General features: G+C 51.5%; 1 protein-coding gene across 3 annotated transcripts in view; it reads left to right on the plus strand.

The window, feature by feature from the left end:
* The window catches only part of ARHGEF11 (Rho guanine nucleotide exchange factor 11), a 1,841,770-nt gene that overhangs the window by 373,631 nt on the left and 1,445,767 nt on the right, over positions 1-22,372 (plus strand). For all 3 annotated transcript variants that reach the window (XM_069604553.1, XM_069604546.1, XM_069604551.1), the window contains exon 2: positions 2,989-3,080. In XM_069604553.1, the coding sequence (XP_069460654.1) occupies positions 2,989-3,080 (92 nt within the window). The remainder of the gene's footprint in view (positions 1-2,988; positions 3,081-22,372) is intronic.

Here is a 22,372-nt window from a genome sequence, read left to right on the forward strand (position 1 = left end):
TCACAGGAGAATCCTATACAGTTAAGATCTATTGTTCACATAGATCCCTTTTCGAAGTGCAATTTTTATATATGTGGATCCTGATGTAGTCCTGGATAAATGCAAATGGTTCTTCTTTTTGCATAGGATCTGTCCTATCTTTGCAGTGTCAGTGGTTGCTATATTTTGTAGTTGACAGTGTGTTTTGGCCGTCGGGTGAACCAGGAATGAGGTTCATCAGGACGAGTTCAAATACATGGTGCACAATAATGTGTGTTGTGTCTACAAAAGAAACAAATGTGTGCATTAGACAGGAGGGTGTTACATGTATATTTAAACAGGACGACCAAATGCGTCAATGATTTAGCTCGAACCACTAGTGCGGGCACCCTTCCTTTTTTGTAGTGGACTGATGTAGCGAGGTGAATCAGTAATCTTCCTATGTAAATGCAATCCAAAACCATGTAGCTCGGTTGGGAAACTGTTTTGGAATAAATATGTTGCAGTATAACTTCATTTTGTAAAAGCATTTCAACTGCTCTGAATTTAGAACGCAGAAGAATGTAGGGGTTACCCGACCTTCACTTGGAGGGGTGGGGGGAGGCCTCATTCAGGAAAATCTCGCTTTTAGTCTCAATAATTGGGGCAAGCAACAGCCCTAAATCAAACCTGTAGTTTACTTTGCTGACTTCTAAGTGTGTCTTGCTAGCAACTTTGACTTTCTGTGTGGAAGAAAAAAAAGAACAAAGTGTGCAAAGCTAAAACAGTACCACTCGTTACAGGTGAAGCCTGGTTTTAGGTTGTGGAGAGAAATGAGAGGGCAGAGGCAATGACATACAATGTCAACCTCAGATTTCGCTCTGGACTGCCTCTGCTCTTTGACAAAGATGCCTAGTTGTGAGGGCTTCTCAATTGGGCCCATTTTATAGATCATTGTACTCAAGGCTGATGTGGGGAGATGCACCAATTTCTTCATGGTTGAGCAGAGATTAGTGAAGGGGAATGGCTAGTCTAAAAACCATGTGCATTGTTGAAAAATAAAGGGCTTGTGAGTTGGTCAGTGAATATGAACTGGTGGGCCTGTGCTACGAATTTTCAAACTAGTTGCACTAGGTATCTTATCACCCTTCGTTCTGTATTCTAAAAATGTGGTTCTGCACTTCAAATCGGATGTCATGAGCATCTAATGAAGACCTTGACAAACGAGACAACCGTTTCCACTAGGATTAATTGTGAAGATTGGTGCCGTCGTGGGATTATGGGTTCGAGATCGAGTGTTAGTAAGTTGGCATTGTGGTGCTAAAACTTGCAAAAACACATTCGATAACTACTCTTTATCTTATTTCTACTGCACTGTTATTGCTTATGGATGATGAACTGAACTTCTTAATGGTTGCAGTGAATTGGGTCTAGTTGACCGGCAGTTTATTAAGCAAATTCTCTACCGGATTTCAGCCTTCCTGAAACTTTTAAGGTCTGTTAAAGGGTTTTTGGCAAAGTCCTTTTAGGAAAGTAGGACTATTTCAGCAGCGATGTTCCCATGTTGCAAGGCAATACATGTCAGAAATTCTACACCATTTTAGGTCATGAAATGATACAACTAAACAGTGCTTTATTGTGCACTTGGTTGGTTTTCCAAGTAGCTTTCATGTCTGTACACTAACACTAGTTCAACGGGATAGACGACTTTAAGTTTGAACAGACGTCCACCATTTTAGTTTTAAGCTTACTGTTGATTTTTCTGGTATCTTCGGTGCTTTTCCCAATCTCTTTCTCAGTAGTAGTGTTCTATATGCACATAGGCATATTCTTTCCACGTGTGCTCCTAGGGAAAAAAGCTGTGTGCCTTCATGTGCTGGAGGTCTGTGCTAGACCATAGGAATTGTCATGAAGTCCATGAAAGGATCGGTCCCACGTAACGAGATGTGTAGAGAAACCCCTCAAAGCTCACACCAGAAAAAATGCAACCCACTAGGGAAAAAGGCCAAGCACACCTCTTGCAAGAAGAAAAAGGATTATTTCCACAAAAATAGAGATGCACCATCAAAGCACTCTGCTGCTGCGGAACCTTCTGAGTACAAACAGCACATTAAAAATGCACACAGCATCATCAGTGACGTAAGCTACATAGGGTACAAATCTAGTGGCTGGTTGGTGAGATCCTATACGTAGGCTACCTGCTGCATAAGGGATACCAGACCATTGGTCCCAGCCCCGTCTGTCCATCTGCCCCCACATTGGCTTCTTCTCTCATGTCATCGGGCTATAACAAATTGCTCATTTAAATGAAGAAAAAATGATACATTCTCTTTCTCTAACCTAATGTGCACCTGGTACTACAGACAAGGGCTAAGCAGATACTTGAAGGTCATTGCAACTGCCCCAGCTCTGGTTCTGATTTTTTTTTGGATCGATCGGGGGGTCGAACAGTTTTATGGTTGGGGATCTGAGGCTGGCTAATACCTTGCAATGCTAGGATCTTGGGATGGTGGCAGCCAAGAAGTAATTTCCAATCCCAAGGGGGTGAGGGGTCGTTTTTTTAGCCTAGTAAAAATGCATTTGAATGCTAAAATCTTTTTTAATCTTTATACATTTTCACCAATGAATTTATGCAAATGAAAAGATGCCTTTTTAATCAGATTCAGTGGCGTTGGGTCCCCTTCCTGTGGCACTAATCCGAAAATGTGCGAAGCTGTGTTGGTGAAAGGGGACCAAGCTCCTATGTGTCAGTTTCATATTTTTTGTTGTTGTGTTACTCTGGTTTATTTGGGAGTCTGACTATTTTTGGGGAGTACAAGAGGTCTGTAAACCGCTTTTCTGTGGTGCTGGTAATGCTCTTGATTGGGCATATGAGAGGAATTGACTAAAATGCTGTCTATACGCTGGGGTCTAAGAACTTGCGATTTAATAAACCGTACGTTTCGATCTGGGTTTTTGAACGTCTGATATTTTTCTGTAAAGCAGATTGGTGGAGAAAAGCCCCTAATGTTTTGTATTATCTTTTTCTAGGTTAAGTGGTCTGTCGGTGGGGAATGCCTCTCCAGAACCGGGGTCTCCCAGTCACCACCATCACCACCCTCCTGATTCCAATGAAACAACAGGTAAAAGCACCATCACTCATCCAACCTTAATTCTCCACCTTCTTGCTGTATACTTCATAAATAAAGGACGATACATTTCGTTTCTCTTATGTGAATTTTGAAACCAGAGTTTTATAGGCACACACACTCTTTATCTCTGTAGAATAGTGATTTTTTTTTTCACCTGGTTTAGAGATACCCATTAAGCAGTAAAATGTCCTTGTAAGGAAGAGATCGAGCACCTAGTGGAATGACTGTATAGGATAAGAAAATCCTATGTTTATATTTTTTGGTAGACGTAAATTGCCCTTTTTTATTGTCCTCGAACATTTATTTTATTTAGGAGTATTGTACTGTGCAAACTTGGTGGTGTTCCTGGCTTTTTCACTTATTGGAATTGCTGAATGAAATTATTCTCTGTATATATCACCCCCTTTTTGACAGGTGCTTCCACTTTTAGCCTCAGCTTCTTGTGGTTTCAAGGAAGGGACATTTCGAATACATTGTGTCCTCCAACGTATTCCACATCTTTGACATGTAATGTCCACAGCTGTGCATTTCGGAATTTTTTCGGCAGAGGGTTTCCTGTGTCGATGACGTCGGGTCTGTGCCTCGAAGGCTTCCGTCAAGGGCGACGTCACTGGATGTTATAAATAGGACGCACATCGCCTGTTAGCCTCGGTTCCGTTTTTTCTGCAAACGTGTATGCTTCGAGAAATCGCAGCGCCTCGTGTTTCATTGTAGAGATGTCTTCTTCTTTGACCCCTCCGACTCCGCGGTCTGGCTTAAAGACCTGCGGGACTGCAAGTCTAAAATGTCGATCATTGACCCGCATCGCATTTGTTTGTGGTGCTGGGGTGAGAGTCACGACACCGACGACTGTGCAAAATGACAGTCGCTCACTGGAAAGGCCTTGCAGGAGTGTAAGGGGAAGCTTCAGGTAGCTAGGGGTTCTAAACCCAGTAAGTCCCGAAAATCTAAATCGTCCAAGGGGGTATCCACCGACGACTCGAGAGGCGATTCTCCGAGTTGGGAGGAGGCCCAGGGATCTTGGTCCCGGAGTGGTTCCTGCCATTCTTCTTCCTCGTCCCAGCATTCTAGGAAGCGCTGTCACCGGTCGCCTTCCACCTCGTCCTCGGAGGATGGAGCCACGAGGAAAGTGGCATGCCTGACGAAGTCCTCGACTCCGGAGGAATGGGCTGCCTTTAAGGAGCAGATGTTGGCGATTTTTCAATCGCAGGGCATGGTTCCGGCCGTGCCTTCTGATGAAGCCGGCAAAGAACGGTCTCGTAACGTGGCTCGCACACCTTCGGGCTCGGTTTCTCGACGCGACTCGCATCGGGAACCGTCGAGGTCCTGTTCGGACAAGGCTCAGGATAGTCTCAAGAGACATGATTCCAGGTCTCGGTCCTCGTCCCCAGCGAGACCGCAGAAACACAAGGGCTCAAAGCCTGTGTCGATTCTGTTGGCACCATGTCCATCGGATTCGGACATCGAGGCTTTGCCTTATCAGCCCTCGGTGCCGTCGGCACCATTGTCGATGCCAAAGCCTTCGGTGCTCTCGATGCCAAAGCAGTCGACACTCTCCGCGTCGAAGCTCTCAACGCCTTTGGGGATTTTTGCCCGAAATGTACCGTTGGGGTTCTCTGATACGGTGGATCCTCCAAGGAAGGCTACTGCTAAGTCTGTCAGACCAGTGGTGGAATCCAGGTCCTCTTCTGTCCCGAGGCAAGGTTTTTACCTCCCTCTGGACGACATATATGAGGAGGAGGAAAGGTTTGACTTTGAGCACCCTGTTGAGCCTGTTCTAACTCAATTGGAGGAGTTGAAGCAACCCTTCATGATTCCAGTGGGTTGGACACTTCTCCGGAAGTGGAATTTGGCAGGGCTGAGCCTGGGCCTCATGCTGATTCGTCATACTTGGCTAGGGTAAAGGAGTATCTGGGCTAGTCCAGTCCTCCTGAAGATTTTGTACAAGATGATCTAACTGACATTTTAGATCAAGGTCTGTCGTCTGACCCGGTGTTCCCTTTTCATTTCACTTTACAGAAAAGGGTGGCGCTGCTTGGCAGTCACCAGAATCTCTTCCGGCTGTTAATAAATTGTTGACAAAGAAGTACCGCCATTCCGTTAGCGACCCCAGCTATTTATCCACTCGCCTCACTCACGAGAGTTTGGTGGTTCAGACGGCTACGGCCACCTTGAGGCAGGTGGCGTACACTACAATCCCTCCTGTTTGGGACGACGACAGCTTCGATGGTTGGGTTTGCAAGGTATTTTCTGCGGGGAGTATGGCATTGAAATCAGCCAACTCCACTTGTGCCTTAGCAAGGGTTTCACAACTGTGTTTCTCTAGCGGCTGAGCATATTCCCGAAGGGGAAGAAAGGGATGGGTTCCTTGCTCTCGTGCAAGATGGCAAGGATGCCATGTGTGAATACATTTCAGTCGGGTTTGGACACGGCTGACAGTGTTAGCTGGTCCATGGCTGTGAGCACCATTATATGCAGATTTGCGTGGTTGTAGAAGTCGGGTTTTGCCCCGGATGTGCAAGCCCGTCTTTTGAAGAGCCCTTTGATTGAGCTCATTTGTTTGGCAGTAAGGCTGATGAGAGCCTTGAGAGGTTGCAGACCCCAAAAGCTGCAGAGAAATCTTTAAGCGCAGCTGTGTGTCAACCTCCGCCTTTTCGTCCTAGGGGACAGCAGTGGAGGGGAGGTTCTTTTCGTTACTACTCCTCCTTTGGTAGAACGAGAGGAGCCGCCAGTCAAAGGGGTCAGTGAAAAAGTACCCATGGTGGTCGGGGAAATAGAGGTGCCAAAGCCGCTCAGGCAGCCGCCTCTTTGCCTTCAGGCGCTGGCGCAACCGCTCCAGAACAGTCATGAGGCCATGTCCCATGGTTCGCCGGTTGGGGGTAGACTGGCTCAGCATCTCAAAGAGTGGGGAGCCATTACTTCGGATGCGTGGGTTCTAGATACTATCTCCCATGGCTCCTGTCTTCCCTTCCTAAAGCGGCCTCGCGACAATCCACCTGGGAATCTCTTGTTGAAGCTTCCGGATCCGCTCCTTGTGCAGGAAATCTAGCACCTGCTAGAGAAAGGTGTTATAGAACTGGTGCCTGTAGCGGAAAGGAACACAGGATGGTATTCCCCTTGTTTTTTTATTCCAAAGAAAGACGGGGGATTGAGACCCATCCTGGACTTGCGTTGGTTGAACAAACTTCTCAGGAAAGACAAGTTCAAGATGGTCACTCTTTCTCAAGTCCTCATGCCCTTCAACTTCAGGATTCGTTGGTGTCTCTGGCCCTACCGAATGCTTACTTCTCCAGCATGGGGTCTGGCATGGATTCACATGCTCATGAATATTCCCCGTCGTCAGGCTGGGAATCCTCGGTAAAGAAAAAACCAGTATCAGTTTCGTTTCTGATCTGTCTTTCGTAGTAGTAACCAATCACTGGTCTCTGCGTCATACTGACCACAGCCAATGACTGCCCTCTACCTAAGCACCGCCTCTGGCAGCCATCTTCAGATTTTTACTGCACGTTCATGTGTTGGGATCCTCGTGCTATTGCTCTCGAGCGTTAGTGCTATTTTTTTCACGTTTTTTCTCAAAAACTTCGTTTTTTCGGTCAAAAGAGCCTCAAGCTCCACCGACTCTCCATCCGATCAACGGGGACCCGTGTCGGATTCGTCTACGCCCCTCAAGGGTGAAGATTTCGTCGAGCTACGCTTTTGGAGGACTCCAGAAGTTTCTGAGGCCCGGTCATGGCCCAGGAGAAGGGAAGCTCGACGCCCGGAAAGCTGTTCAGGGTCTGCCCTGGATGCCAGCTGCAAAACGTCTTCAAGGAGGACAAACACTCTTTTTGTCTTTACTGCCTACATGAGGACAAGACGCACGTGGAGAAGGACTGTGCGTTTTGCGGCAACATGTCGGAGCGGACCATGAAGGACCGCCATCAACGTCTCGCCAACTGGCTGGAAGGGAAGAGCCCGTCCGGCGAGAAGAAGAGGAAGAAATCCGAGCGGTCTTCTAAGACCTTTGAGGACGCCCCGGCGACGGGGGTCCAACATAAGGCCAAGCACCGCGAGTCCGCTGGCACCGGGAGCGCCGAACGGTCGGGCTCTACGGGCGCCAGGCTGGGCGCACCCTCCCCGGCACCATCAACCACGAGCCAACACTCTGGGTCGGGCAAGAGGAAGGCCGAGCACCCGGCGAGGCTCCTGGAGAGGCCCCGGTCGAGCTCGAAGGCGGAGGGGGAGCGAGGCAGTGTCCCCCCCCCCTCAAGGATAAGGCGGTGAGCGCACCTAAGGTGGTGAAGGCCTTAATCCATCCGGCCAAGCCCTCTATCGAAACTGTCGCGGCGGCCCTGGCTCAGCCTGTGGAGGCTACACCAGTGGTGGCGACCTCGGGGCTCAGAGTCTCCCTGCCACCTCGGAGGGAGTCCTCTTTTGTGCCCATCGATAGGACCCCCGTGAAATCCCCCGTGGGGAAGAAAAAGGGGGGGCAGGGCGTCGTCGTAGATTCGGCCTCAACCTCGGAGGAGGAGCTGGTTGAGGTCTTAAGCCACGGCCTCGGCGTGGAAGAAGACCGGCCCGTCGGGATGGATCCCGACGCAGGTGACGACATCGTCGAGGGTACCGACGGGGCCCCTGATCGCCCGTCGGATTCCCCTCTGCCAGCGCCACGAGACAACTCGGCGGCCATTTTGTTGGCTATACAGTCCTTATGCTCAGAGATAAGGACGAGACTACCGTTGCCGACGGAACCTCTCCCGTCGGGGGACCCAGAACCGGGACCTTCTGGGGTTCCCCCTCCCAAGAAAAGAAGGATCCACCCTCCGCCTCCTTTTCAGCCGTCGCGCCCCTTCCAACCCTCCTCCCCGTCCACCCGAGGGGATGATACGGGGACTGACATGGCAGCGACGGGTACGGACGACGAGGTATACGACGAGGATGTACCGTCGTCGCCTCCCACCAGGGCTTCTCCGCCCGACGAGATTGGATCGTTCCACTCCATGATCACCAGGGCATCCGAGCTTTTCCAACTCTGCCCTGAGGAGAAGAAGGAAGGTTTCCTTTATCAGCGGCGCGAGGCCAAGAGGAAGAAGGTCCTCGCAGTGCCTCTATTGGACGACATTTGGGATGAGGGCCTCGCCCTCCTCAAGAACCCTTCCACGACGCCAGCTAGAAGAGACCGGTACGAGAAAAAGTACCGGGTCCCGGACACGGTCCCCCTGTGCCTCCGGGCGCAGCCTACCCCGGACTCCGTCGTCTCCGCGGCGGCCAGGAAAAAAGCGGGGGGGGGGTGCGGCCTCCACATCGACTTCCCCACCGGACGGCGAGGGAAAGAAATTGGACGCTATGGGACGCAGAGTCATCTCGTCTGCAGCGACTACGATTAAAGCGGCCAACGCCTTGGCTATCGTGGCCCGCTACGACAGGGAGCTCTGGTACAAACTGGCTCCCCTGCTGGACTTCTTGCCGGACGACAAGAGGGCAGAGGCCCTGGAGATCCTGCAGGAAGGTGAGGTGGCTTCGGACCACGCCATTACCGTTGCGACGGACATCGCCGACACTGGGTTCCGCCAGTTGGGCAACAGCGTTTGCCTTAGGCGGCGTGGTTGGCTCAAGGCTACGGACTTCCGTCAAGACGTTCAGACCAGAGTCCTGGACATGCCCTTCGATGGGAACAACCTGTTTGGGGAAAACAGTGGACGATTCCCTTCAGGCCATTAAAGCGGACACCGAGACGGCCTGGGCCCTTGGAGTTCTGCAACGACGACGGACGCCCTTTCGGAGCAGCGGAGGCAAGGGCGCCTCCAAAGGTTCCGGCGGCGGTTCTCCACCTACCGTCAAGCGGCCCGCTCGTCGTCTCAGGAGGCCTACAGAGGACGAGGCAAGTCTGGCGGACCCCGCTGTCGTCGCCAAGGAGGTCAAGGCGGCAAAGCCTCGTCGAAGCAGGATTGAACCGGCCGTGGGGTCGGGGCCCCCACCGAAGCACCCCGGTGGGAGGCCGGCTGGCGAGCTTCGTCAGCGTGTGGGAGTCCATCTCCACCGACAGTTGGGTGCTGGACGCCTTGGCCCGGGGCCACGCGCTCGAGTTTCAAAGAAGGTGTCCGCGCGTCCCCCCCGTGGCCAGGAAAGAACTTCACGTCCCTCAACTTCTCCTGGAGGTAAAGGTGATGCTCAGGAAGGGCGCCATCGAACTCGTCCCAAAGAGGCTTCGGGGCTCCGGAGTTTACTCGAGATACTTCCTCGTGAAGAAGAAGACGGGAGGATGGCGCCCCATCCTAGACCTGCGACGTCTGAACAAGTTCATCAAGGCGCAAAAGTTCCGGATGGTCACCCTCCAGCACGTCCTGGGTAAGCTGGAGGAAGGAGACTTCCTGTCGTCGTTGGATTTGGAGGATGCCTACTTCCATATTCCCATCCTAAAGGGGCACCGAAAATTCCTCAGGTTTGTGGTCCAAGGGCGTCATTACCAGTTCAAAGCCCTCCCCTTCGGACTACGGTCGGCACCCAGGGTGTTCACCAAGTGGCTCGCACCGGTGGCGGCGCAGCTGCGCCGCGAAGGGATCCACGTCTACCCCTACCTGGACGACTGGCTCATCCGAGCCAAGACGAGGGAGCTCGCCGTGGTTCACACGGCAAGGACCGTCCAACTTCTCACGGACTTGGGATTCTCCGTGAACTATGCCAAATCCCACCTGGTACCCGCGCAAGACGCTCTGTTTCTGGGAGCGAGGCTCAACACAGTGTCCCTTCTGGCCTTCCCGTCGGAGGAGAGGACCAGGACCATCCTGGGCAAGGTGCAGCGGATGTTGGTGGCCGACGCGGCCAAGGTGAGTTCCATCAAGTCCCTCCTCGGAATGATGTCTTCCTGCATCTACCTCATTCCCATGTGCAGGCTCCGGATGCGCCCGTTGCAGGAGTTCCTGGACGCGCGCTGGATCCAAACGACGGGCAGCTTCGAAGAAAGGATCACACTCGACGAGAGTTTCCGACGAGCGATCCGGTGGTGGGGCACCCGCGCGCATCTGACGGCGGGCATGGACTTCCAGACCCCAGCCCACCAGGAGACAGTGACCACGGATGCCTCCCTGGAAGGGTGGGGAGCGCACACCGAAAATCTGCACGCAGGAGGCCTTTGGCTCCCGACGGAGAAATCCCTACATATCAACGTCCTGGAGCTCCGTGCAGTGTTTTGGGCCCTCAGGTCCTTCGTTCCGTCCCTCAAGGGCAAGGTGGTGAGGATCTTCACCGACAACACCACCACCATGTTTTACATCAGGAAACAGGGTGGAACCAGGTCCCCAGCACTGTCCAAGGAGGCGCAGGACCTGTGGCATTGGGCAGTCGCCCAAGGGATGTTTCTGGTGCCGTTTCATCTGGCAGGGATAAAAAACACCATCGCCGACTCACTCAGCAGGGAGCTGCGCTCGTGCCACGAGTGGGAACTACGGCAGGATCTAGTGGATCGCCTCTTCCGACGGTGGGGCACACCCCAGATCGACCTGTTCGCGACGGCGACGAACTCCAAGTGCCGGAGGTTCGCCAGCAGGTTTCCCCAGGCGAGGAGCATGGGCGATGCTTTCTTGTTCCCCTGGGAGGGCCTGTTCCTCTACGCGTTCCCTCCTTTGCCACTGCTAATCCGGCTCGTCAACCAGCTCAAGAGGTCACGGTGCAGGATGATCCTCGTCGCACCTGCGTGGCCGAGGCAGATATGGTTCCCGGACCTTCTGGACTTGTCAGCGTCCCCACCAATCAAGCTGCCGGTGGACGCGGATCTGCTCTCCAGGGAAGGAGGTGCCATCCTCCACCACGACCCGAAATCGCTGAACTTGCAGGCCTGGCTCCTGCAGCGCTAGAGTTTGGAGGATACGACATACCGGCCGACTGCAGAGAGGTTCTTGCAAAGGCCAGGGCGTCCTCGACTCTTAAATGCTACGGACACAAATGGAAGAGGTTTTCTGTCTGGTGCCACGCACAGAAGATTAACCCTCTACGGATTACGGCTCCCCAGGTACTGCCGTACCTGCTGACGCTGGCCAAAGCTGGACTGGCACACGCGTCCATCAAGATTCATCTTGCTGCGATCTCCCGATACACCAGAACCACGGGCCGGTCGTCCCTGTGGTCTCATCGTCTGGTGAAAGAGTTCATGAAGGGACTGTTCAGATCGTTCCCGCCGGTGAAGGCGCCGGCCCCGGCGTGGGAGCTCAACGTGGTGCTGACCAAGCTCATGGGACCTCCGTTCGAGCCTCTGCATTCGGCCCCGTTGAAGTTTCTGTCGTGGAAAACAGCGTTTCTTGTGGCCATCACCTCCGCACGACGGGTGGGAGAGATCCAGGCCCTTTCCTGCAAGGCCCCGTACTTGACTTTTCACGACACAAGGGTAGTGCTCAGGACGCACCCCTCCTTCATGCCCAAGGTACCGTCGGACTTCCATCTCAACGAACCCTTGGTGTTGCCTGTGTTCTTTTCGTCGCCGGCTGAGAGGACTTTGCACTCGCTGGATGTGGCTAGAGCGCTGAAGTTCTACGTGGACCGCACGAAGTGTTTTCGGAAGACGTCACAACTCTTTGTGAACTTTGGACCTGTCAATCAGGGGAAGGCTCTCTCGAAGGCTTCCATTTCCAGATGGCTCTCCGGCTGTATCATGTACTGTCATCGGTTGGCAAACCGACCGCTGTCTGGCCGTCCGAGAGCCCATTCCACCAGAGCGATCGCAGCTACCACGGCGTTCCTTTCTGGTGTGCCCCTGCTGGACATATGCAGGGCTGCTACGTGGAGGTCGACGCACACCTTCACGAAATTCTACTGCGTCGATCGGGATTCCAGGGAGGAGTCCAGGGTCGGCCAAGCAGTGTTCGCAACCTGTTCGCCTGAGGTGAGCCTGGTGAGGAGGTAAGATGCTTAATGTTGAGTTTGATGTAATGCTTAATGTTGAGCCTTTGCCACCTCCCGTGGTTGTGCATGTGTGTACTGCTATGTATTCTTTATTCATGAGCATGTGAATCCATGCCAGACCCCATGCTGGAGAAGGAACAAGTTACTTACCTGTAACTGTTGTTCTCCAGCATGGGTCTGGCATGGATTCACATGCGAACCCTCCCGCCTACCCCTCTGCGGCTCTTCACTTGGTCATACTGCCACTTCACGTGCTTCCAAATCTGAAGATGGCTGCCAGAGGCGGTGCTTAGGTAGAGGGCAGTCATTGGCTGTGGTCAGTATGACGCAGAGACCAGTGATTGGTTACTACTACGAAAGACAGATCAGAAACGAAACTGATACTGGTTTTTTCTTTACCGAGGATTCCCAGCCTGACGACGGGGAATATTCATGAGCATGTGAATCCATGCCAGACTCATGCTGGAGAACAACAGTTACAGGTAAGTAACTTGTTCCTTCATGTGCCGATTCATCCCAAGCACAGAAAGTACCTGAGGTTTGCGTCTGGCGACTCGCACTTTGTTTTGGGTCCTGCCCTTCGGATTGACCTCCGCCCGAGGGTCCTCACGATGCTAATGGTGGTGGTAGCAGCGTATCTCAGGCGAGGGGGGGGGAATTCACGTCTACCCCTACCTGGACGACTGGCTGATCCGTGCACGTTCTCCCAAGCAAGCATTGGATCACTTCAGTCTCACCTGTCGCTCCCTCCACAAGCTGGGCTTCTCCCTCAATTTCAGGAAGTCGCATCCAACACCTTCTCAACAGCTCCTGTACATCGGGGCTGTGTTGTACACGTCTTTGGGGAAGTGATCGCCTCCCAAGGTGAGGGCTCATCACATTGTGCAGATGGACAAGTTTCAACATGCCCAGAGCCTCCTGGCTTTCGAATTCTTAAGGTCGGTCTCTGTCGGAGTCCAAACTCCACATCAATCTGTTAGAGCTGAGTGTCATCAGGCTAACCTGGAAGGCTTTTCTGCTGTCTGTGCGGGGGAAGAGTGTCCTGATCATGACGGACAACACAGTGGCTATGCATTACCTCAACAAAAAAGGGGGTGTAGGGTTACTCCCGTTGTGCAGAGACACAATGCAGCTCTGGTTCTGGGCCATCCACCAGGGAATTTCGGTCTCGGCAGTTCATCTGGCCAGAGAATCGAAAATGTGGTGGCGGACGCTCTGAGCAGGCAGAGCACAATCTCTCACGAGTGGGAGTTGGCTCATGAAGTTTTTCTGGTGATCTTGGAACCCCAGAAGTGGATCTCTTCGCCACCAGTGCCAACCGAAAGTGCGAGAGATTATGCTCAAGGGAATTTCCTCCAATAGGAGCCTTAGGAGACACATTCGTAGTGGATTGGTCATTCCCACTGCTGTGCGAGTTTCCTCCAGTCCCCGTCATTCCTCAAGTGTTGCGGAGGTTACAGTGGTTCGGTTCACACATGATCCTCATTGCTCTGGATTGGGCCAGGAGAGCGTGATACCCACACCTTCTAGAAATGCCCATGTGCCCACCACACTGTCTTCCCTACCGAGAGGATCTGCTCTCGCGAGATGGGGGGGGGTCGGTTTCTCCATCCAGAGGTCAGAACTCTCAACCTTCACGCTTGGTATCTGAAAGGTTGAGATATAAGGATTGGAACCTCCCAGATGATGTGATGGAGGTGTTGCTTTCGGCGTGGAGGCCAGCAACAAAATCCCTGTACCGTTGCCGTAAGTTTTGCGACTGGTGCAGAGGACAAAATGTTGATCCTTTTCAATGTTCCATTCCTATGGTTTTGTCTTTCTTACTTTCTTTGGCCCACATGGGCCTTCAAGTAGGTACCATTAGAGGTTACGTGACTGCGCTGTCTATATTTAACTGCTTGTCGAAAGAATGCTCTTACTTTAAGATTCCTTTGATTTCTCAATTTCTTAAAGGACTGAGTAAGGTGTTCCCGCAGTCTGCTTTCCAGGTCCCGGTTTGGGATTTGAATTTGGTTTAGAAATGTTTAATGGGTGCTCCGTTTGAACCTTTGCACTCTTGTCCCTTGAGCTTATTGTCCTTCAAGACAATGTTCTTGGTTGCAGTTACTTCCGCTCGCAGAGTGAGTGAATTGCAGGCACTTTCCTCTAAGCCGCCCTTTACTGTGTTCCACAAGGACAGGGTTGTACTGAGGGTACGTCCTTCCTTTCTACCTAAGGTAGTATCTGAATTTCATTTGAGCCAGAACGTGTTTCTTCCTTCTTTCTATCCTCCTCTTCATCCTGGTAAGGAAGAGGAGCGACGCCATAGGTTGGATCCTAGGAGAGCTCTGAGCTTTTATATTCGTAGGATGTCCATGGTCAGAGTGGACGATCAACCCTTTGTGGGACATGCTGGACACCGATTGGGCCAGGCTGTTACCAAACAGACCTTGTCCAGGTGGATTATCCTCACCATTACCGAGTGTTACCGATTGGCGGGTAAGGACTCTTCTGAAGGGTTTAGAGCTCATTCCAATAGGGGCGTGGCTACTTCCACAGCCCTCCAACGTGGAGTTCCTATTAGGAATATTTGTGATGCAGCCATTTGGGCTTATATCCACATCTTTGTTGAACATTACTCCCTGGATATGATCCATGGTCAGGAATATGGCCTTTGGTAAGACGGTTCTTTATTCTGCCATCTGATTGGGTACTCTAAATTCTTTTCCCTCCTCCATTTTCTGGTACTTCTTTGGGAGCCTGTCAAAGATGTGGAATACATTGGAGGACACAAGCCATTCGAAGAACAAGTTACTTACTAACTGGTGGCGTTCTTTCGACTGGATGTTCCTCCAACGTATTCCACATGGCCCTCCTAGCCTGCCCCTCTGGAGAATGTCCTATGCGATTGCAGCTTACGTTTCCGCAAGGCTATGTGCAGTCAAGCAGGCATTGATTTTGTGCCACAAGTTCTGGGAGGAAAAACATGAATTGAGGCTACAGGCGCCGTGCATCCTATTTATAACATCCGGTGATGTTGCCTTCGACGGATTCCTGCGAGGGTCATTGACCCAACGTCGACGACACAGGACGCCCTCTGCCGAAAAAGTTTCCGAAGTGCACAGCTGTGGACATTACACGTCAAAGATGTGGAATACATTTGAGAAACATCCAGTCGAAAGAACGATACTAGTTGGTAAGTAACTTGTTCTTCTGTGTGTTGATGTGATTAGCTACTGTATTTGCTATACGCCATTTACAAAGATCTCTAAGCGGCTCATCGGGGTGGAGGACAACTTGGTACTCCTTACTTGTGTAGAGACTGTATTTAAGGCTTTGAGAAAATGTATTAGGTGATTTGTGTTTTTTCTTACCATGTATTCGACCAGTGGCTAAAGAACACACTCCAGTCAATGTCTATGATACCTCAATGAGGGAGCATCTTATGATGGGCATATCAGAAAACCAATGGAGAGGCTCCCTCCAAACACATGTCTTCCCATCCAATTAGGACCCGTAGAGAACATTAAACATGGCAAGATAAAGGGTCCCTTTATAGGTCCTTGCCGTGGGGAGAAAAGAGGTGGAGCAAAGAGAGTGAGAGTGACACAAAAATACACCCACTCAGAGGATCTAGGAGAGGCCACAAAGGAGCCACAAGAAAAACCTTAGGGGCAGAGACTGCCAGTCGGCATGTGAGCCTGTATAGAGAACCAGGCGGCGTCTTCAGCTAATTAAAGGCCCAGAACAGCACTTTGGGCCGGGGTCATCTTGGATGCCAGGGGACTTCAAGGTGTTGAGCCCCTTGATAATTCTGCCCTGAGCTAGACTTACAAGGGTATACGAATTGTATTTATTTGTACCGCGCCATAGCCGCAGGCATCAGGGCACACATCAACACGAGAACATTTCTGTTTCGACAGGACACAGGAAATAGAGCGGCAAGAAGGGATGGTCATTTATTCAGAGAGTACGTTTTTCAGGTGTTTCCCAAATATCTGGGCAGTTTTTTCCATGTGTAGATCTGCTGGAAGGGTGTTGCACGCCTGGACTGCTTGGAATGGGAAAGATCTGCCCTTGCCCCTTGCTCTTTTTCTACAGGGTACAGAGAGCAATTGAGCAGTGCTAGAGCGGAGGCTTCTGCTAGGCTTGTATAGAGCCAACACTTATTTCAGGTATGCAGGAGCTTCTCCATAAAGGCATTTATGGGTTAATGGGAGTGTTTTAAATTGTACCCTCATTGTCACCGGTAACCAATGGAGTTCCTTCCTAAAATTAGTTACTTGTTATTTTCTCAAAGTGTTACACGCAATCCTGACGGCGTAATTATGGATTACCTGTAATTTTTGTATACTTTCCTGGCTTGACCCACTAAGCAGGTCATTGCAGTAAACCAATTGTGGCATTATGATGGCTCTAACCAGTATTTCACAATTCCTACGCAAGTCTAGTGGTTTGATCCGACGTAAAACCCTTAGGTGGTAGTGGGAGTCTTTTTAGACACTTATCATGTGAATCTGCACTGAGGGATTCTTCCAGGAAGACCCCCAAGGGTCTTCACTTTGTCTGATACAGGGATAAGGCACCCTTCTACCTTGAAACCTGCGTATTTATGACTCAATTTAGCCCTGGCTTGTTTTGAGCCAAATATCATAAGCTCTGTTTTGGAGAAATGTAAGCACATCCAGTTGTTAATTGTCCAGCTTTTGATGGATGCATAGATGGAGGTTAGATTTTCTGAGTCGATCGTGAAATTTCTGCTAAGGTCCATCACTAGCTAAAAGTCATCTCCCTAATTTCTGAAGCGTAGTCCCATATTTTCCAGTTGCCCAAACAAGGGTTTAATGTATATGTTGAAAAGGGCCAGTGAGAGTCATGTCCCTTCAGAAACCCTACCGTGTAGGACAGTTGGTTCCGAAGCGGTATTTCCCCAGCAGATCTTTGAGCTCCCATCACGCAGGAAAGTGTTCATCCACTCAATAGCGTAGTCTGAGCAGTTTCCTGCGGCTGCTAAAGTTCTTAACAGTCGTGTGTGTGGTCGAGTGAAACAAAAGCGGCCGAGAGATCCAACAGGATCAACATACCTGCTCTACTGTCATCCAGATTGTCCAGCATTTGAGTTTGCAACTCTAAAAGGGCACTTTCTCTCCCATTGTTACTCCGGTAAACAAGATTGTTTTGTATGAAAGGAGAGTGATGATTCTAGGTGGTCCTGCAGCTGTGAGGCAGCGACTTTGTCTATGATCTTCAATCAAAAAGGGGTTTTTGTAATGGGCTTTAGATTTGCAATTTCTTTAGGGTTCAATCCAGGTTTCTTAATTAGTGGGGTCACAACCACTTCCTTGATTGCAGTTGGGACCGATCTGTGGGCGAAGGAGGCATAAACAAATCTCCTGCGGAATGGAGAGAACAATTTGAAGTTGCTGGGAATGGTTTTTGCTGGAATAAGGTTGCCGGGGCAGGAAGTGGGACGCATGTTAGTATTTTCTCCATCTCTTCGGTAGAGACGGGTTGAAAAGGAACTGGTTAGTCATAGTTCCAATCTTCAGATTTCTTTTCTTTTTTTACAGGATCAAAGTCAGGAGGATTCTCTACAGTGATAGTAATCTGGGAATTTTTAATTTTGTTGCGTACTGACAAGACCTTGTCTGTAAAGGCTTGTTTTACCATGTCAGTCGTCTCTCTGGAACGAATGGATGGGCTAGAGCATTAGGTTTGTCCCACTTTCTGAACATTTCGAAAAGTATGTGTGTTATTGCCTGCTTTTACAATGTATTTATTGAAAAAGTACTTTTTTGGCTCATATATTTTAAGTGTGTACATTTTGTTCACGACATTTCCCGTCCTTTTATATTTTCAGTGGTCTTCTTTTCTTCGAGGCTTGTTCAGCCTGCATCTTGGACGTTTTGAGAACAGTTAGGCCCGGGGAGGAACAGTTCTGTTGGTCTGAACGGTCCTGCATGATCTTAGATTTAAAGGGGGCCAGTTTGTCTAGGAATGTAGTAATTTTTGATTTGTAGACTTCCGCCAGTTTGCATGGGATATCCTGTTCAGAAGAGACATCCAGGATTGATAGGTAACTGTTTAAATCATCAGTTCTTATTTTATTCAGGTTTCTGCTAGAAATTCTTGTAAGGCAGGTTACAAATAGTCCTGCTTTTACCTGCTGGTTTATAGAACAGTCTATGATGGAATGGCCAGAGCAAATACAGGGTTTGGTTTCGATCCTCCCAATGCTGATGTTGTGTTATCACCCAATCCAGGGTATTACCTTTTATGTTTGTGGGGTAGTGTTTTTGTATTTTGATGCACATGTTGTTAAGATGTTAATGATTATGCTTCCTTATCATTAACATCCCCCTTCCACCGGTTCAGGTCTCCCAGCATAACAGTTGCACTCAGTGGCGTAACACAAAATGTGGGGGCCCCCCTGCGAGCCATGCTGAGGGGGCCCCCCAACTCGGCAACAAATCACGGGTTGCGCCACACTCTGGGCCGGCCTAGACTGTCAGGCTTGCACAATACGCATGAACGTGCTGCTGAAAGGGGTATGCCGCACACTGCACTAGGAAAAAGATATAAATATGTGTTTTAATGCAATATACAGCACACTTTCTGAGATAAATTGGCTATAAAGCCAGAGTGTTTGCAATTGTTTTGTAGGGTAACACAATCCAATACATGCAAGTCACCAACAGTGCACAGGAACATTAATGCTTCCAACTGGCTGCACAATGTAGACCAGTGTAAACACGTAATAACATTATAGTACAGAATGCCAGGCCACATTTAGACATACCTAGACTGTTTTCAGCAAAATGCCAGTCAAAGCAATAACACTCATCAAGAAGAGAGCACACAATAAAGCATGTGTCTCCATGGCCTTGAACAACACGGCCAAACTCTTTAAAATCTGCAAGGAACTGGTCAATCCTGTTGTGGTCTATACCTCTTCTGTTCCCTCCCATGCCCTCTGTACAGCTCTGGCCTCTCATTTCTCTGCTAAATCTCAGGACATCCTGTCCTCTATGTCCTCTTCCTCTCTCGGCCCATTTTGGCCATCTCTTCGAGGGGATTGGGTTCTCCGACGTATTCCATATCTATGACAGGTAATCACCACAGCTGTGCTGCTTCGGAAACTTTTCCGGCGTCTGCGTCCTGCGTCGATGACGTCGATACGCCGACGTCTAGGACCTCCTCCGACGTCCGACGTCATCCGATGTGATAAGTAGGACGCACGACGCCTGTAGCCTCAGTTCCGTTTTTTCCGCGAACGTGTTGCTTCGTGTTTCTCGGTTCTAAGCCTCGTCTCTTTGGCTGTTCTTTCTGGTTCTTCGAACCTGTTCGTTTGTGAATTTCGGCGATGTCTTCTACTTCGTCTTCAACCCCGCGTCCGGGCTTTAAGAAGTGCGGGGAGTGTGGGTCCAAGATGTCGGTGACTGACTCGCACGACGCCTGCCTCTGGTGCCTCGGGGAGGCCCACGACACGGATGTCTGTGTTGACTGCCTGTCGCTCACGTCCAAAGCCTTACGCGAACGTAAGAAGAAGTTGTCGGTAGGTCGGGTGTCCAAGCCCCGGAAGTCGAAGTCGGCGGGGCTTTCGACGGATGATTCGAGGGGTGACTCTCCGCGTCATCGTCGGAAGTCTCGTCGGTCTTCTTCTAGGAGTGGGTCTCGCCACTCCTCAGCCTCTTCGAGGCATTCTCGGAAGCGCCGTCACCGGTCGCCTTCCAGGTCCTCTTCCGAGGATTCTGCCCGGCACGTCGGTTACCCCACCAGCCGTGCGACGCCGGAGGAATGGGCTTCCTTCGGGAAGAAAATGTTGGCGATTCTTGAGTCGCAGGGTACTCAGCCGTCCGCGCCCCCGAGTGGGGTCGGCCGTGTGAGGTCGAGAGACACCGCTCGCAAGAGTGGTCGGCACGAGTCACGGGAGCGGTCCCGTTCGGACAAGGAGGCTCGTTCTCGCCGTACCCGTTCCAGGTCCCGGTCCTCGACGCGTTCGAGACCGTGTGCTCCTGTGAAGTCTTCGAGGAAGACGTCGACGTCTGAGGCGTCGAGGGCGTCGACAGGCTTTCTCGAGGCTCCGGCTTCGAGGACGTCGTCGAGGCCGTCGACGTTCAGGTCGTCGAGGGACACGCTCGGGGCTCCGGCCTCGAGGGCTGTGTCGACGCCACCGATACTGGAGGCGCTGCATCTGACGTCGACGCCGATTTCCTCGACGTCGACGCCGATCCTCTCGACGCCATCGACGCCTTTCGTGTCGGAGGTGCCCCGTGTCACGGGTGTACCCCCTAGGAAGGCTCTGGTTGAGAGCAAGCACTCTCGGGTGCCTTTTCGCCACCTGGAATTTATTTCGGAGGCGGATGAGGATTCTGATGGCCTGGTTCCTAGTCTGGTGCCTGATGAAATTGTCTCGGGCCATAGTCAGTTTGACGATTTGAGGCAGTCACTGCATGATGCCAGTGGACTGGACACCTCCCCGGAGGTGGACTTTTGTAGGCCTGAGCCTGGCTCCCATGCCGATTCCTCGTACCGGCGCCTTATGGCTAGGGTGTCTGAGTATTTGGGATGGTCTGCTCCCCCAGGGGAGTTTGTGCAGGATGATCTGACGGACATCCTTGATGTTGGTCCCCCAACTGACCCGGTTCTGCCGTTCCATATGGCTTTACAGAGAAGGGTGGCGGCGGCTTGGACTGCTCCGGAGAGTCTCCCGGCGGTGGGCAGATCCTTGTCGCGTAAATACCGTCCAGCCAGTAGCGACCCCTGCTACTTGACCAGGCACCCCACTCCGGAGAGTTTGGTGGTGCAGGCGGCCACGGCCCTGGCAAAGCAGGCGTCGTACCCTACCATCCCTCCTGATAGGGACGACAAACGTTTTGATGGCTGGGCGAAGAAAGTGTTTTCTTCTGGTGGTATGGCGCTTCAGGCGGCCAACTCCGTTTGTGCCTTGTCACGTTTCACGCACACTCTGTGGAACTGTGTTGCGTTAGCGGCTGAACATATTCCCGAAGGGGTTGAACGGGAGGGTTTCCTTGCTATGGTCCAGGATGGTAAGGATGCCATGTGTGAGTCCGTTCAGTCGGGTCTGGACTTGGCTGATTGCGTCAGTGGGTCCATGGCGGCGAGCACCGTGATACGCAGGTTTGCGTGGTTGCGGAAGTCGGGGTTTGCTCCTGATGTGCAGTCCCGGCTCCTCAACATGCCCTTTGATGGTGAACGCCTTTTTGGCAGCAAGGCTGACGAGAGCCTTGAGAGGTTGCAGACCTCAAAAGCTGCAGCGAAGTCGTTGGGCGCTGCAGTTCGCCAACCTCCGCCTTTTCGTCCTAGGGGACAGCAGTGGAGGGGTGGTTCCTTTCGCTATTACTCATCCTTCAGTGGAGCGAGAGGAGCTGGCAGTCAAAGAGGCCAACGCAGGGGTACCAGAGGTGGACGACAGGGTACCCGTGGTGCCAAGGCCGCTCGGGCAGTTACCTCTTTGCCCTCGGGTAACGCCGCAGCCGCTCCTACTCAGTCATGAGGCCATGTCCCATGGTTCGCCGGTTGGGGGAAGGCTGGCGCAGCATCTTGTAGAGTGGCAAGCCATTACTTCAGATGTGTGGGTTCTGGAGATCATAGCCCACGGCTACTGTCTTCCCTTTCGGCACAGGCCTCGCGACAATCCACCGGGGAACCTCTCTTTGAAGTGTCCGGATCCGCTCCTTGCGCAGGAAATTCAAGCCCTGCTGGAGAAAGGCGCTATAGAACTGGTGCCTGTAGCGGAGAGGAACAAGGGATGGTATTCCCCTTATTTTTTGATTTCCAAGAAAGACGGGGGATTGAGACCCATCATGGACTTGCGCGGTTTGAACAAACTCCTCAGGAAGGACAAGTTCAAGATGGTTACTCTCTCTCAAGTCCTCCAGGCCCTTCAGCTTCAGGACTGGTTGGTGTCACTCGACCTCAAGGATGCTTACTTCCATGTGCCGATCCATCCCAAGCACAAGAAGTACCTGAGGTTCGCGGTTGGCGACTCGCACTTTCAGTTTCGGGTCCTGCCGTTCGGATTGACCTCCGCCCCGAGGGTTTTCACCAAGCTCATGGTGGTGGTGGCAGCGCATCTCAGGCAAGGGGGGGATTCACGTCTACCCCTACCTGGACGATTGGTTGATCAGGGGGAGCTCTCCCGAGCAAGTCCTGGATCATCTGTCCGTCACCTGCCACTCCCTCCACAGGCTGGGCTTCTCCCTCAATTTAAAGAAGTCCCATTTGACGCCAACGCAGAGGCTCCAGTACATCGGAGCAGTGCTCGACACTTCCCTGGGGCAGTGTTTTCCTCCCCAGGTGAGGGCTCTTCACATTCAGCAGATGGTGCACATGTTTCAGCATGCCCAGACGCTCCCTGCGTTCGAGTTCTTGAGGTTGCTCGGCCTCATGGCATCCTGCATTCTTCT

This window comes from Ambystoma mexicanum, chromosome 1p (assembly GCF_040938575.1).
Source record: "Ambystoma mexicanum isolate Mex_15411 chromosome 1p, UKY_AmexF1_1, whole genome shotgun sequence".
Classification (NCBI taxonomy): Eukaryota; Metazoa; Chordata; class Amphibia; order Caudata; family Ambystomatidae; genus Ambystoma; species Ambystoma mexicanum.